The sequence below is a fragment of the Pollachius pollachius genome (genome assembly GCF_949987615.1).
Source record: "Pollachius pollachius genome assembly, chromosome: 9".
NCBI lineage: Eukaryota > Metazoa > Chordata > Actinopteri > Gadiformes > Gadidae > Pollachius > Pollachius pollachius.
In genome coordinates, this window is record NC_136942.1 from 23,229,433 (window position 1) to 23,246,382 (window position 16,950).

At 48.3% G+C, this 16,950-nt stretch overlaps 1 protein-coding gene across 3 annotated transcripts in view; it reads right to left on the minus strand.

Annotated features, from left to right (window-relative positions):
- ppfibp1b (PPFIA binding protein 1b) overlaps positions 1-16,950 on the minus strand; it is a 34,882-nt gene extending 17,932 nt beyond the window's left edge. For 2 of the 3 annotated variants that reach the window (XM_079743792.1, XM_079743791.1), the window contains exons 1-9: positions 16,821-16,950; positions 11,892-11,972; positions 10,672-10,877; positions 8,758-8,847; positions 8,327-8,440; positions 7,361-7,489; positions 3,965-4,057; positions 2,305-2,383; positions 1,565-1,609 (exon numbers count right to left, since the gene is read on the minus strand). In XM_079743792.1, coding sequence (XP_079599918.1) covers positions 1,565-1,609; positions 2,305-2,383; positions 3,965-4,057; positions 7,361-7,489; positions 8,327-8,440; positions 8,758-8,847; positions 10,672-10,877; positions 11,892-11,955 — 820 coding nt within the window. In that variant the 5' untranslated portion in view covers positions 11,956-11,972; positions 16,821-16,950. The remainder of the gene's footprint in view (positions 1-1,564; positions 1,610-2,304; positions 2,384-3,964; positions 4,058-7,360; positions 7,490-8,326; positions 8,441-8,757; positions 8,848-10,671; positions 10,878-11,891; positions 11,973-16,820) is intronic. The other variant, XM_079743793.1, reaches the window with a different exon arrangement.

Here is a 16,950-nt window from a genome sequence, read left to right on the forward strand (position 1 = left end):
AATCACTATCATGGATCAGATATCTGCGCTACAGAGACTAATCACTATCATGGATCTGATATCTGCACTACAGACATACATTAAACACTATGATAGGTCGATGATGTTCTGATGTTCCTACACACAATCCTACAGTTTAGAATATGTATTACTTGGGCACAAATATATAGAATGACGTTTGCCATACACATGACTTGGAAACACTTCATAACAACGCTCGGTCATGAGTCATTTTAAGCCTTTAGCTAATGATAAACTACTCATTGACCAAACATTGTTTCATAATCCTTTAGTAATTGATGAACTAATCATTAACGTAAATTAATACATTCATAATTACCACGTTAAAGGACCCCTATTAACACCAGGTTTGATGGCGATCAACCTTTACAAGCCATGTCCAGATCTACCCTCTAGTTACACTATAATTGGGAGTGACCGGCCAGATGGACGATGGACGGATCAGCCAACCAGCTGGAGTCCGCTGGATAGGCTGGTTAACTGATCTAGGGTTAGGGTTACTAACCATCTACAAATCAATGTTTGATGAATGACACCTCACCGTTCAAAGAAAAGCTTACACATGACTTACAACAGAACAACAGGGGGAGGTAGAGGGGAGGTAGAGGGGGAGGTAGAGGGGAGGGGAGGGGAGGGGGGGGAGGGGAGGTAGAGGGGGAGGTAGAGGGGGGGAGGTAGAGGGGAGGGGAGGGGAGGTAGAGGGGGAGGTAGAGGGGAGGAGAGGTGGAGGGGAGGGGAGGTAGAGGGGGAGGTAGAGGGGGGGAGGTAGAGGGGAGGGGAGGGGAGGTAGAGGGGGAGGTAGAGGAAGGGGGTAGAGGGGAGGGGAGGTGGAGGGGAGGGGAGGTAGAGGGGAGGTAGAGGGGGGAGGTAGAGGGGTGGGGAGGTAGAGGGGGGAGGTAGAGGGGAGGTAGAGGGGGGAGGTAGAGGGGTGGGGAGGTAGAGGGGGGAGGTAGAGGGGAGGGGAGGTAGAGGGGGAGGTAGAGGGGGAGGTAGAGGGGAGGTAGAGGGGGGCGTAGAGGGGAGGTAGAGGGGGGCGTAGAGGGGTGAGGAGGTAGAGGCGGGGGAGGGGAGGGTGCAGCGGTCCATGCGGCTGAGCTGGACGAGGTGATGCAGGACATTAACATTCGTTCCAAGGCTCTGGGGGAGGGGGAGGTAGAGGGGGAGGTAGAGTGGGGAGGAGGTAGAGGGGGAGGTAGAGGGGGGAGGTAGAGGGGGGAGGAGGTAGAGGGGGGAGGAGGTGATGCAGGACAATAACATTCGTTCCAAGGCTCTGGGGGAGGGGGACACAATGCAGACATTCCTTGCTGGGGTTCAAACTAAACGAAACAGCCTGTAAACCGGAGGCCTTCAGGTCCTCAAGAAGGCTCCTCAGGACCAGGAGGTGAGGGGGAGCGGTGTGGCTCCGTGCTGGGCTGACCCGGGCCCAGCGCTGGGCTAGGTCTCCGGAGTTACGTGGACAAGCAGGGGGAGGGGTTCACACAGGGCCGGACATGCAACACGGGGGGGGGGGGGGAGCAGTCGGTAGTAAACTCAAGGCCCTTACGTTTCTCCTTCAGCCTCTGTCTAAGAGGCTCGTCTGCATGAGAGACTGAACAGGACACACAGTCAGGAAAAACAAAAACTGGTTGCAGTTTTAAAATACCGTTGGACATTCTGACGTACAACATGACTAACGTGCGCACTCTTGAATGTTATAACGCATGTATAATATGAAAGCTGAGTCTCTTTGTGTGTGGTACATCACAATACAGAAATGAACCATGTTTGATGTAGAACACATAACCCCCGCTAACGCGGCCTGCGCTGTTCCTCACCGCCTTATTCTAATTGTTTCAGGTTGCTCTGCCTAAAAACATATTTTATTAAGTGCATGCAGACACAACCACATCTATGCAGCCTCATGCCATCGTAGGAAGTGGAACACAACCAAACGACCTCATGGGTCAAACTAAAAACAGAAGTGATGCTGCTCCATACTGCTGCTGCGTTAACTCTCCTCCTTCTTCCTAGAACACTGCACTGAACGTGGTTCATTGATTTTGCTCGAGATAAACGTATCAAATTATAATCTTGCCGCTTGGGATGCAAGCATTACCAAGTTGTGTTGAATGTTGCATTACATGGATGCACTTTATTGTGAGGTAAAGTGTGGTGTGTTAAGGTGGGGTGTGTTAATGTGTGGTGTGTTAGGGTGTCGGGTGTTGAAGCTTCTCTGGGTCACAGCGCGAGAGAGAGCCAGATGAAGCAGCCGATGAACCCTTCCCCCCAGAGGAAGAGGCCCACCTCTTTCTGGGCCCGCCTCCGCCCTCCTGGGTCCCCTGTCTCCGTTCTCCTGCTGCCTCCTCAGCGCCGCCAGCTCCTCCTTCAGGACACCACAACACAGAACGCAACATGTCTGGGTGGGATTTCACAGACTACCTTCCCCCTCTCTATCAGCTCCCACGCAGACACACACAAACACACACTTTACAAGGTACCAGGGTGGGATGATAATGTAAATTAAATCTTGCAGGAGAAATTGCTTAAGGAAGGGGTTGACACAAATGTTTTCTACAGGATGGAGTAAGAAGTGGACGGGGAAAGATGCCAGGATCGGGCTGAAGTCTCTCCAAAGCAGGGTGTGCGCAGGCCCAGAATTAGCGCATACCTCTGGTTTGAGTGAGCTGGAGCTGTGTGGATCTGTTTCAACATTTATGCATAAAGATGTGTGACATCACTTCCTTTAACCAAAGTGGCGCTTTTCCCTTAAGACAGTAAAAAAAAGTGAAGATGCTGCTTTACAAGAAGTGACTTCATTCAGCAGGAGAGGGAAGAAATGAAGAGACATTGCACAATACCACTACAGCAGGACAATGAGCCACGGGGAAAAAAACAACCAGCAGGCAGGGCAGCAGAGCTCAGGGAAGCCAACCTTCATGGCCTGGAGGTTGAGATCCTTCCTCTGTTTCTCATAGTGCATCTGGCCCACTTTCATTTTCAAGCAGGAGAGCTTGGCCATGAGCGACTAGCAGCAGTGAGATAAACCACCAAGAGGAGAAGAGGATTCAGATGTGACGGATCAACAATAAAGAGCAGAAGAGGAGAAGAACCTCCATAACTCCCGAGACTAAAGCGGACATGGTGTGAAGAGCTTTCAGCGTCAGCATGTTCCTTTGGAGTTCAGTGAGGAGGCTGATGTACCCTCGGCTTAGAAGAACAACTCGTACTCTCCACCTTCAACGTTAACATCAATACAGCGCTAGGACTCTTAAGACAACAGCTTTCTCCATTTCTTAACCTAAATCCATGTTTCACTGGCTCCATGATGCTGATGTGTTGAGCTCCAGGCTGTTGGCTATATTCCTTATGCACAGGTTAGGGTCCAACGTTTTGCTGGAGGCTCACCTTGGTTGACTGCTTAAAAGTTAAACATCCCATATCATGCTTTTTTAGGGTTACTGATTGCATTTGGGGGTACACAACTAGAATAGGGTTACATGCCTGTATGTTAGAAATACCCCTTATTACTCTCACACTGTTCATTTCTGCAAAACCAAATTCAGCGTCTTTCAAAACCTCTTTTGTATCATCTCCCTTTCAGGCCCCCCTCCCGAGTAGCCCAGTCTGCTTTGATTGGTTAGCACGCCCACTCTGTTGCGATTGGTTGAACGCCTGTGTCTGCAAATTCACCCCCCGAGAAGTTGAAAACATTGCGGGTACCCGGGAGGCGGGACTTCTGCACAAGTTTGAGCGCAAACGAGCTGTTTCCCACACTTATTGAGGGGTGTTCTCGGTGGGCGTGAACACTCCCTCAGACTTCGATTTTTCTATCTTAGCATGAGTAAAACATGTATACACACATCATATAACAGCCTAAAGCAAAGGGAAGAGTCTAAAAAGCATGGTGTCACCCCTTGAAGCTGGCCCAGCGGCCCGGCAGAGGGAGGGCGGCCCATGGACTCACCTTGGTGGACTTGAGTTTCTTCTCGTATTGTATCCTGTCACTCTCCATTTCCTGCAGCCTGTAGCGCAGCTCGTTCACCTCTAGGATCAGCTCCTGACACAACAAGAGACACAGCCCTCAACGTCTGGGAGCACAACAGTGTTAAAGACACACAACCGACAGAATTAGTCCAACTCAAACGTTCACAAAATAGATTTTTCCTTTAATGTAAACTTATTTAGTAAAGTACTGGTGTGCACTGGTCTATTCTTTCTGGTGGCCCCGGAACGCATTCCATGTTCCAGTGTCTTATTTATTTCAATAATAATAATTTTCAAATATATGTTCACCATTATGCTATCATAATAAAAAAGAGTCCTTTGATCGTAGAAAGTAATGGTTCATTGGACTGGTCTGTGGATCATTTAGCGACATTCTCAAGTGTGTCAATCATCTCACCTCTCTGCATTCATGACCATTAGCGCAAAAACAAATATACATTTTACCTGGTCCTCCACTACAAATGATGCTACAATCTCCCTCCTCTCATCGAACACCCGCTAGATTATAGCGTTTAGCTTCGAGATAAAAAATTATGGGGTCAGTGAGATGGCAGTAAACCTTAAACATTAAAGAGCATGAAGAAAACAAAGTGGCTAAAAAGGGTTAGCTAACGAAATGAAGAAACCGTTGAAGATGAACTCAACCGCAAATGTTCAAGCACATTTTAGACCAGCGACTGTGAGGCTCACTGTCATCTTATGGCTAGAACAAGGGATGTGAGGCTCATCTTAGAGCTATACCAGGGGATGTGAGGCTCACTGTCATCTTATAGCTAGAACAAGGGATGTGAGGCTCACTGTCATCTTATGTCTAAAACAAGGGATGTGAGGCTCACTGTCATCTTATGTCTAGAACAAGGGATGTGAGGCTCACTGTCATCTTATGTCTGAAACAAGGGATGTGAGGCTCACTGTCATCTTATGTCTAGAACAAGGGATGTTAGGCTCACTGTCATCTTATGTCTAGAACAAGGGATGTGCGGCTCACTGTCATCTTATGTCTAGAAAAAGGGATGTGAGGCTCACTGTTAACTTATGTCTGAAACAAGGGATGTGAGGCTCACTGTCATCTTATGTCTAGAACAAGGGATGTTAGGCTCACTGTCATCTTATGGCTAGAACAAGGGATGTGAGGCTCATCTTAGAGCTATACCAGGGGATGTGAGGCTCACTGTCATCTTATGGCTAGAACAAGGGATGTGAGGCTCACTGTCATCTTATGTCTAAAACAAGGGATGTGAGGCTCACTGTCATCTTATGTCTAGAACAAGGGATGTGAGGCTCACTGTCATCTTATGTCTGAAACAAGGGATGTGAGGCTCACTGTCATCTTATGTCTAGAACAAGGGATGTTAGGCTCACTGTCATCTTATGTCTAGAACAAGGGATGTGCGGCTCACTGTCATCTTATGTCTAGAACAAGGGATGTGAGGCTCATCTTAGAGCTATACCAGGGGATGTGAGGCTCACTGTCATCTTATGGCTAGAACAAGGGATGTGAGGCTCACTGTCATCTTATGTCTAGAACAAGGGATGTGAGGCTCACTGTCATCTTATGTCTGAAACAAGGGATGTGAGGCTCACTGTCATCTTATGTCTAGAACAAGGGATGTGAGGCTCACTGTCAACTTATGTCTAAAACAAGGGATGTTAGGCTCACTGTCATCTTATGTCTAGAACAAGGGATGTGAGGCTCACTGTCATCTTATGTCTAGAACAAGGGATGTGAGGCTCACTGTCATCTTATGGGAAAAAATGAATATCCCGATACATTTTCTCCATTTCATGATATACGATATACAGTACATCTCGATATATTGAAATCTACTTTAAAGGACCACATGAAATCGCACTTTTACCCTTTACTGTTTTCACTACAATCCCTGCAGACTACATACCATTATTGGTTAACTTCCCAGGTTGTTTCCATCAAAACATTTTATATTTTCATGTTAGTGATTAATCACAATTGAGTTGAAATAAGAAATTTTTCTTATTCAAACAAAGCACAAACTGAAAAAAGGGGCAATATAAAAATGAGCAGCTTAGAACAATGAGAGAGAGAGAGAGAGAGAGAGAGAGAGAGAGAGAGAGAGATAAACAAACATTAATAGGCTTATAAAAATTAAGGCTGAATCATCTAAAAATATTGTACACAAATAACTAATTTAGGCAGCATTTTCTTTATATGTAGGCCATTGCAATGAATTAAACTAAAATATTATAAACTCATTTTGATATAATGTGTTTGATATTTTTGAACCTATTGAATTAATTCATTTAGGAATTGGTGGTTTGCTGCCCTCGACCCCCTGCGCCTTGCCGGGGTCGACAGATAGATAACTCCTCTCTCCAACAAACCACGCAGACACGTCCCAGTTAACTCTTTATGGTTGCTTGAAGTAGGGTAAAACAACAACGTTTTCCGAGGCTAACTTATAGCTAGAGAAGTAGCATAAGACGAGAGAGCGCCTTGTATTCCTATTGTGTGTGTAACTGTTAGGGAGCGTGCAGCTGGTAACCATGACGACACGAGATCAGACAAGACGTTACAAGCATTGGCGTGTTTTGCTCCATGTCCTCCTCTCGATATCCAAAACACTGCCGGATCACTGATCCCTTATAAGTTATTTTAGGAACCAGCAGTTCGTCCGCTTCCATGTTTCATTTGTCGATTGAATTGGTTAGGATACACTGTATGCTACACTGAGCCGGCCGGCGCTGCAAACCGTAAGAAACTTGAAAATGAGTTCCCTCCCTTCCGCACCTAGATGTCGCGTGGGATTGGTTGGTGAGTGTGTGACACGAGTGTTTTTTACCTCTCCCTCGCGTTACTGCGTGAGGGAGAGGCAGAAAGCCACCGGAGAATGTTTTAAACACGAAACAAGTCTTGGCTGCCCCTTGAAAAAACCCAGATGAACGTAAAATACTCAATACTTACGAATAATAATTTAATGTATCTCACACAGTTATTTCGGAGATGTATCGAGCATATTCGATATATCGCACAGCCCTAGCTCAGTATCATCTTATGGCTAGAGCAAGGGATGTGAGGCTCATCTTAGAGCTGGACCAGGGGATGTGAGGCTCTGGCCCCGAAGAGCGGGGGGGCCTTGGCCTGCAGAGCGAGGGGCCCCTGGCCTGCAGAGCAGGGGGCCCTGGCCCCGCCCCCCGCTTCGTCTGGGCCTTTTGTTTGGACATACCTGCAGTACCTGTCAAAACATTTCTCAGTGATTCCTATCCCAGATTCTTTGCTTTAACTAAGTCATTAGACTTGCATTGAGGATCAATCCTTAACCTTCAATCAGTGAACGGGTGGCTGGTGCCTGATTCAGAGGGCTGTAATCGGCTGTACCTCGCCGTCTCCGAACCGGTCCAGGTCTCGCCGCTCCTTCTCGATGGCGTTCAGCTTGAGCTTCAGACTGGAGACCTCTGACATCAGCTCCAGCTTCTGGGTCTCCAGGGAGGCCCTGCACAGCAGCTCCTGAGCGGGAGAGGAGGGGCTGTAGGTCAGTACGGCCGCGTCCATGTAGGCTTTGAGCCTGGCAGGGGGGCTCCATGTGAAGGGCAGCAGTTCATCCAGAGCGGAGCGCAGCTCGCACAGCTGGCAGGATGCTTTAGTACCACAGCGGCTGCTGAAGCCCTCCACTATGACCAAACTAATGCCAGGAAACAGGAGGAATGATAACGGCTCATAACGCTCTACTGAAACCAAATATAATCTAATCTCAAATCTATCAGGTATTTATAGTTAATTGAAGTGCTTAGAGTGGAGGCCAAGTCATATCACTATTGGCGGTTTTCTGTTTATATTGTCGCAAATTGATTATTCTCATCAAAATAAACTTTTTTATTTTATTTCTGAAAATAACCCAAGGTAAATAGAGGGCTCTAATAGGTCGATAACAACTAAGGGATTAATGTGCAGTTGAATTAATTAATTTGCACTTGAAATAAATGTCATCTTTCCTAGTGAATACCACCTAGTGCATGATAAGGTGGTGGTCCTGTATTACTCTAGGGCCACAACATCTGATGAGGCCCTCGTCAATATGTGATGCCAATCAAGAGAAATGTTTTAGTAGAGGTGGGTTTAGGCAGAGATTCCTAATATAGACAACGCATCCAATACAAAATCAATGCAATAATGGCAACATAAACATGATGAGACCCAACCAGGGGGAAATCTCCAGAACCAATTGTAACATTTTTACATTCGACCCAATGCCACAAACCACAGGATTGGAGATTAACTGGATTGAGGTCTTCATCCTGGTGCCGTTTTTCCCCAGACTCATGTAAATACACAGGGCATCCCCACCTGCTGCAGCATCTCCTCTGTGCTGTTGAGCTTATCTCGGTTGTCCTCCAGACAGACGTCCAGGTCTCTGATCTTCTCCCCCTGTGCGTCCACCTGGTCCGTCAGAACGCTCACCTGCAGCCCAGCAGACAGCTCGGTGTTCATGTGAAGCATTATGACCAGAGGGGAGCGGTGAGCAGTCCCCAATACGTATTGCTGTCTATGCTTGCATCATCAGCAGTTCAACTATCAGGCTACTTTCCATGCAGTCAATTTGGTTCCTTCTACATCCTTTGCAGCTAAAGCTTGAAGACACAACAATGACCACAAAGATGTGAAAACAAAACAAATAGCTTGAGAGAATTCTAGTTGAGAGCAGCTAGCTTCGAAGCAATCCTAGAAAACGACACTTCAAGGCCCCAGTTAGCTGTGTGTTGTGCTGTGAAGACTACCTGCAGCACCAGAGACTCCTTGTCACTCTCCAGCCGGGTGAGGCGCTCCTGGTAGTGGTCCCCGCCGCACAGGGAGATGTGGCCGTTAGACTGACAAGGGAAAAGGGAATCATTCAGAGAGGTAGAAAGAGGTAGTTTGTGTGTGTGTGTGTGTGTGTGTGTGTGTGTGTGTGTGTGTGTGTGTGTGTGTGTGTGTGTGTGTGTGTGTGTGTGTGTGTGTGTGTGTGTGTGTGTGTTCAACAGTATACAGTGCAAAAGTTGGAGACTGACCATGAACTACATTATAAAGAAAGGTAATGGTTTAGGCCTCTGACGCTAAGCAAGCATCAAACGGCAGACAGAACGGCTGCGGAGAGCTGAATGGCCCTCCAGCGAACAAGACCTTAAATGGGTGAAAAAGAGGAGGCTTGGTTTAAAGTGCTCTGCTGGGGTGAGTTACATCATTCCACATAAACTCAGGCATTGAGCATGGCATTCAGTCCTGCTGTTGGTAGCACGGACAACCCAGGGGGTTGGAGATAGGGCTGTGTTTGCAACTTTCTGGGACACAACACCTGCATTTAATTTCTCTCTCTCCAGAACAGACATCTTGTGCCTAGCCTACACAGAGTGGGCTTTGTGGTACAGAGCCTCATCCTGCCCTTCATATAGCTCATCCAGCTCAGCGCAACCTCTTCTTTGAAGACTGTACGGCTAATCTGAAAGACACTCACAAGAGTGTGATGTAGGAGAGGAACCGGGGCGCTGTGTTTCTGACCCAAATCAGGACCAGCAGTAAAAGATAAGTTATGAGCCCTCTGGCTGAAACAGAAACTTAGCCAAGCCGAGTAACATAAAACACATGGGGTCTGTTGCTGTGGAAGGGGAACCAGACGATCCAGCATAGAAAGAAACAGTGGAACCACGGGAGCGAACGCAGAGTGCAGACGGAGAGGACAGGGTAACAGAAACACAGAGCATCCAGCTGGGTCAGGTCGACACCCAGGTCTCCCTGTCTGAGTGAACGGCTTCACCTCAGAGCCACACAGTGCTGACCGTAGGTGTTTATGGGCCCAGGGAACCAGGAAATCTGTTGTCAAGTCTGGGTCGGAGGATCTCATCTGCTGACAGCTGGCCCGTGTTTACCCATTATGTATATTTAGTCAGAGCCAACACGTGACTCCATAGGGCTGATCGGTCGCAGCATGAAACATGATAAGAGGGAGGAATAGATTCTCATAACTTCTCCTGGTTGGCTGCAGCTTCAGGAAGTTCTGGATTTAACAGAAATTAACACTATTTATGCCTGCCTGCTATTTAACAGCAGATCTGATCCTAAAAGCTGTGGCTGTTCTCAGCGTGAGTCACCGGAGACAACATAACACGTTGACCTCCAATGAAATACACGAATATCTGTGTGAGTGTGCGTGCGTGCGTGCGTGCGTGCGTGCGTGCGTGCGTGCGTGCGTGCGTGCGTGCGTGCGTGCGTGCGTGCGTGCGTGCGTGCGTGCGTGCGTGCGTGCGTGCGTGCGTGCGTGCGTGCGTGCGTGCGTGCGTGCGTGCGTGCGTGCGTGCGTGCGTGCGTGCGTGCGTGCGTGCGTGCGTGCGTGCGTGCGTGCGTGCGTGCGTGCGTGCGTGCGTGCGTGCGTGCGTGCGTGCGTGCGTGCGTGCGTGCGTGCGTGCGTGCGTGCGTGCGTGCGTGCGTGCGTGCGTGCGTGCGTGCGTGCGTGCGTGCGTGCGTGCGTGCGTGCGTGCGTGCGTGCGTGCGTGCGTGCGTGCGTGCGTGCGTGCGTGCGTGCGTGCGTGCGTGCGTGCGTGCGTGCGTGCGTGCGTGCGTGCGTGCCTGCCTGCCTGCGTGCGTGCGTGCGTGCGTGCGTGCGTGCGTGCGTGCGTGCGTGCGTGCGTGCGTGCGTGCGTGTGTCCTCCCCGCCTCACCAGGTGGCCCTGCAGCCACTCCCCCAGGCTGAGGGCGGTGGAGTGGGGGATCTGGCAGCGCAGGCCCTCCTGCTCCTCCTCGTCCATGAGCTCCAGCACGCTGCGCAGGTCCTCCAGGAGGTGCAGCGCCCGCAGGTTGCCCATGAAGGGCGAGGTGGGCGACTGGCAGTCAAACATGCCGTTGGAGTAGTCCAGGGCCTTGGAGCCTGAGGGGGGAAGGGGGCCATGAGGCCGGGGCAGGGGGGGCAGACAGAGTCAAACAGCTCCGTCACACCGAGATGGAGTACCCGTGTTGTAGTGTGGACCATCCTTAACAAGCACGTAGCGGGTTAACGGAATACACCGTTATAATAAAGGCCCACCTTAACCTGTTGGGCCCCTGGGACTGGGGATATAACCAGGGATACAGCCCTACATTTAGTTCATATGTTTATTGGTCAGGGAAGAACTTTGTATCTGGGATTATAGCATCTTGGGACCCCCGCCCCGCTGGCTAACCGGGTAGAGCGCGTAGCATTAAGTACTTACCGCAGAAAGCCAGCTTTGATTACTGTGGTCCATGCTGCATGTCCTCCCTCTCTCTTTCATACCTTCCTGCCTAACGCTCACTGTTTCTCAGTGAATAAAATGCAAATATAAGGTTCTACAAGATTATAGCATCTTGCTATACAATGTATTTCTTCTCATTGATATTCATTTATTTTGGTACATTGTCCTCAACAAATAGACATTTACACTAAATGTATGGCTATATGACAAGTTTATGCAATTTAATGTTTATTTGTAACTGGAATGAGACTTTAAAAATCGCAGGACTAGCATGTGGAGGGGTCAGTGTCGCAGCGCGGCCGCTCTCCGTCAACACACATTGTGTTAGTGCACACAGGTCGCTTCAGATCTTTAACCCTGATGGTACGACTCTTAAATGAATGCTTGATAACCACACACATAAAAATGGACCATTACATTTTAGTTCAGATGGCAACCGTGACCTCCAGCCGCAGGGCCAGGCAAGGACATAGCACATGTCAGGAGACCTCAAAGCAGCATTTAAACTCAACCGGTTATTAGAGTCAGCGTATAAAAGTTAAGACCGACTAGTCAAGACTACTCCAAACTCTGGGCAAAGAGATGCAGGAGTTTACATGGGAGACGAGCGCTCACTTAAGGGCAGAGGGAGTGCGTTATGACCAGCGAGAGGTGGAGGAGAGCCACTTTACCTGCTATGATTCCATCCATCTGCTCCAGAGCCGCCGCCAGCATATCACTGGCATCAGACATCATCTTGGCCCTCTACCCCGCTGGAAGAAAAGAGCCCAGTTCAACGACTCCATGCAACACATCACGAATACACTGAATCTGAAACACGGGTATGAAGATGTTATTAGGGAAAATCTGAGCCAAATCCGACACAATGAAAGAAATGCAACGAATGTAAACAACAAATTTGACGATAAAATCACAAAGTCCAGGAATATTTGGACTTTGCGTTAAGCATCATATTGCCAAAGGACACAAGCTATCACTGATTTCCGCTAGGCCCTGTCACCAAGACTGTGTGGAGAAATGTTTTCTCCATCATAGAAGTGATGCACATTCAAAGTTGACTGAAGATCCATTTTGTTCATCTGGACATCAGCCCAGACTGCACACCCGTCCTTTAGTCTTCTATCAAAAGGATGTGTTGTATTTCTCACACGCACGCACGCACGCACGCACACACACACACACACACACACCACACACTCTTTTTTTGGCACGTCTTCTTCAGGAAATGAAAGAGACCACTGAAGTTCCTTTATAACATTGCTTATCCGTATTTCTCAACCTGTATTTTCGTCAACGATGGCCATGATTATTCGGCAGCTCAAGATTCACAGGATCTGTTCCTGTGTCACTTATAAAATACAATTGTCTGAACAGACAGATTATGCACCGGGAAATGCTTAAAGGGCAGTCATCGATCACAGGGCAAAAATACCACCCTGCCATACTCCCAATGACATGACACGCCAACGCTCACTTGATAATAATAATAATTACTTTAATTAAAATAGTGCCTTACACGCTTGTCACACAGCAGACAGAACAAAACAATACAGGAAAATAATGCAGAAGATGGCAGAAATGAACCAGAGACCAAAGTCTTGGTGAAGGGTTCACCGAGGCTTTGGTGAACCCTTCACCGAGGCCTTGCCCGGAGAAGGTTCCAGCGGGTTGAGGCTCCGTCCCCAGTTTTGAATCACAGATTTCAAAGCGCCTGTCCAAACCAATCATCTCTTTCAAATCAGTCTACTTTACAGGTCCTACGTGCCAGATCGAGCCTCAGGATAAGGCAGCAGTAGTCGCAGTAGTGTTCACATCAAACAAGCCCAAGACAGAACAGGCCCAAACACGCGCCGTCAGCCAATGGTTGGAACTCAGAAAGTCCCTGTGGTGGCCCACCACCAGGTCTCAGTATAAAGCATATGTAACGCATGACTAATAACAGGACACATGGTACATCCAGAAATGACCAGACATGATTGGATGGTGAGATACAAGACGATGGCTGTGATTGGACGTCGCTTTACAAGGCTGTGACATAATGGTGCTCTAAATAAAGGCAGTCGACTGTGACTTACAAAGGCCTTAGGGACATGAGCTGAGGAGATAATCTCGGCGGACCTCGTTAAGTCATTGGTTGGTGGACCAGCAGGACTATGGAGGGCTTGGGTCCCGGACAGAGCCAGCTACCACCTTGGGATGACTCCTAACAGGACAACTGGGATCCACTCAAACACAGAATCCCTCTGTGTACGACCATGGGCCAGCGGCAGAACCATCAGACCAACACAGGAGGCCATTGTTCACCCTTGTGCCATTGCACCAGAGAAGCATACAGAGGGAGAGAGGGAGGGAGGGCGAGATAGAGATAGAGGACGGAGACAGAAACACAGACAGACAGAGATGGCTGAAGATAAGCTTCATTGAAGCAGATAGCGCATCCAACGACCGCAATATCGGAATAATCTTTTGACAGCCCCCTGCCTCCCAGAAATAGGACCCACACTCGGACTGTAAGGAAAGCCTCCAACTCACTAATGGACCTCAACACATCTCAGCTCTGGGGCTTCAAACAGGGAAAACCTTTCAAGCTTTTCACTGTTTTCCACTCTGTGATAGATCAGAACTCTCTTCTTGCACACAATGAAGGACAAATGGGGCCCTGGGGAGACTTGAACATAGAAAGGACCATTTATGGACCCCCCCCCCCCCCCCCCCACACACACACACACACACACACACACACACACACACACACACACACACCACACAAACAACTGGGCAGGTTGCAGAAGATAGGAACCCACTTTAAGAACGGCTGCAATAACCTTAGGGTGTGGGGAGTTTACAACACGGGTATAAACTGTCGTTGGTAGTCGTGCCCGGTCTGCCAAAAGTCGTGAGACACATTGGATACAGACCTTAGAAGAGGAGTGCTGAATAAATAGACCAGACTACACTCATTCCAAGATAGATTGCCAGCCTAGTGTGTGTAGGCTACATGTGTCATAAACAGGATATAACACCAGAGCAGCAGACACAACAGTGGTGCCTCGTTCTTTCAGAGATTGGTTGCAGACCAGACTCCACATGTTTCAAAGTAAGTTACCTCGATACGTTTCCTAGAACGCAGACACACATGTAGGCTTCAAGTAGCAACCACATACTAGCACAGTCTGTGCAGGCTATGTGTCATGCATTACCAGGACTTAAGAACAGAGTAGCAGACAAAACTGTCGTTGTCCGTGTGACTCTTCATGGCCTGGTCACCACACCTCTTACTGCCAAACAACCTGGACCCTTCTGTCACTTACAACGATGGGAAAATGTCAGACAGCAACCCCATAACAACACGCCTGCGAGGACTAATGTGGAAATATCCTGATATGTGAATGTGTGATTCCTCCTCATAACATTATGAATGCAGTGATCTCCATGTGGAGGTTAAGACAGTGATCTCTATGAGGTTAAGGCAGTGATCTCCATGTGGAGGTTAAGGCAGTGATCTCTATGAGGTTAAGGCAGTGATCTCCATGTGGAGGTTAAGGCAGTGATCTCTATGAGGTTAAGGCAGTGATCTCTATGAGGTTAAGGCAGTGATCTCTATGAAGTTAAGGCAGTGATCTCTATGAGGTTAAGGCGGTGATCTCCATGTGGAGGTTAAGGCAGTGATCTCCATGTGGAGGTTAAGGCAGTGACCTCTATTAGGTTAAGGCAGTGATCTCCATGTGGAGGTTAAGGCAGTGATCTCTATGAGGTTAAGGCAGTGATCTCTATGAGGTTAAGGCAGTGATCTCTATGAGGTTAAGGCAGTGATCTCCATGTGGAGGTTAAGGCAGTGATCTCTATCAGGTTAAGGCAGTGATCTCCATGTGGAGGTTAAGGCAGTGATATCCATGTGGAGGTTAAGGCAGTGATCTCCATGTGGAGGTTAAGGCAGTGATCACTATGAGGTTAAGGCAGTGATCTCTATGAGGTTAAGGCAGTGATCTCTATGAGGCAGTGATCTCTATGAGGTTAAGGCAGTGATCTCCATGTGGAGGTTAAGGCAGTGATCTCTATGAGGTTAAGGCAGTGATCTCCATGTGGAGGTTAAGGCAGTGATCTCTATGAGGTTAAGGCAGTGATCTCCATGTGGAGGTTAAGGCAGTGATCTCCATGTGGAGGTTAAGGCAGTGATCACTATGAGGTTACGGCAGTGATCTCTATGAGGTTAAGGCAGTGATCTCCATGTGGAGGTTAAGGCAGTGATCTCTATGAGGTTAAGGCAGTGATCTCCATGTGGAGGTTAAGGCAGTGATCTCCATGTGGAGGTTAAGGCAGTGATCACTATGAGGTTACGGCAGTGATCTCTATGAGGTTAAGGCAGTGATCTCCATGTGGAGGTTAAGGCAGTGATCTCTATGAGGTTAAGGCAGTGATCTCCATGTGGAGGTTAAGGCAGTGATCTCTATGAGGTTAAGGCAGTGATCTCCATGTGGAGGGCAAGGCAGTGATCTCTATGAGTTTAAGGCAGTGATCTCTATGAGGTTAAGGCAGTGATCTCTATGAGGTTAAGGCAGTGATCTCCATGTGGAGGTTAAGGCAGTGATCTCTATGAGGTTATGGCAGTGATCTCTATGAGGTTAAGGCAGTGATCTCCATGTGGAGGTTAAGGCAGTGACCTCTATGAGGTTAAGGCAGTGATCTCTATGAGGTTAAGGCAGTGATCTCCATGTGGAGGTTAAGGCAGTGATCTCCCTGTCGTGGATCAGCATAACATACATCTGAAACAGCAGCCATTTGTAACTTGGCTATAAGAGACATAGTTACTCATTGGTTACTCAGTAACAAATACAAACGACTATGGACACACATTCTGGTTAGGATCAGTGGACTAGGACACACACAGGTAGTATAAATTATAATAACAAGGAAAACAAACAGGACATCTGATGATTACAAAGACTTTCGCCACCCTTTGGCAAACTTATTATAAACACACAAACATCGTAACGGGCAGACCCGCTCAGAGCCGAGCACTGATTTCAGAGGAACGTGCAGAGAAACTCCTGAAAACACTTGAGGACCATCTCGACGTCTGTTCAAAGATCATCTGTATATAAACAGGTATAATAACATATACTGTTGGATTCGAGTTTAAGACCCCCTTCCAGGAAAACCAACGCCATGCAGAATAAAGTGTAAGTGTAAGGGACGAGGTGGCCCCGGGCCATGGGTCTATCTCCTGGATCTATCTCCAGCCCGTTGGAGGTCTGAGGAGACGTGGCCCCGGATCTATCTCCAGCCCCTTAGAGGTCTGAGGAGACTTGCCCCCGGGCCCCGGATCTATCTCCAGCCCCTTGGAGGTCTGAGGAGACGTGGCCCGGGGTCTATCTCCAGCCCGTTGGAGGTCTGAGGAATAGTTCAGCAGCGAGGAGACGAGCACTAACGGATCGGTCACAAACAGCCTCCAACATGTTTCAAAGTAAGTTTCCTCGATACGTTTCCTAGATGGCAGACACACATGTAGTCTACACGAAGTCACCACCTTCTAGGAAACAGACGTTTACAGAATCTCTGCAGTCCAAAGCGAGCCAAAGAGTTTAGACTCAAACACTTACCGATCGAACCTGGTCCAAAAAACAATCTTCAAGAACCTCGCTTCTGAACTTTCTACTATCTTTGAACGCAAGCCCGGGACGCTTCTGCATCCACCGCCATGACGGAATGACAGGGGGATAGGAAAGTTAA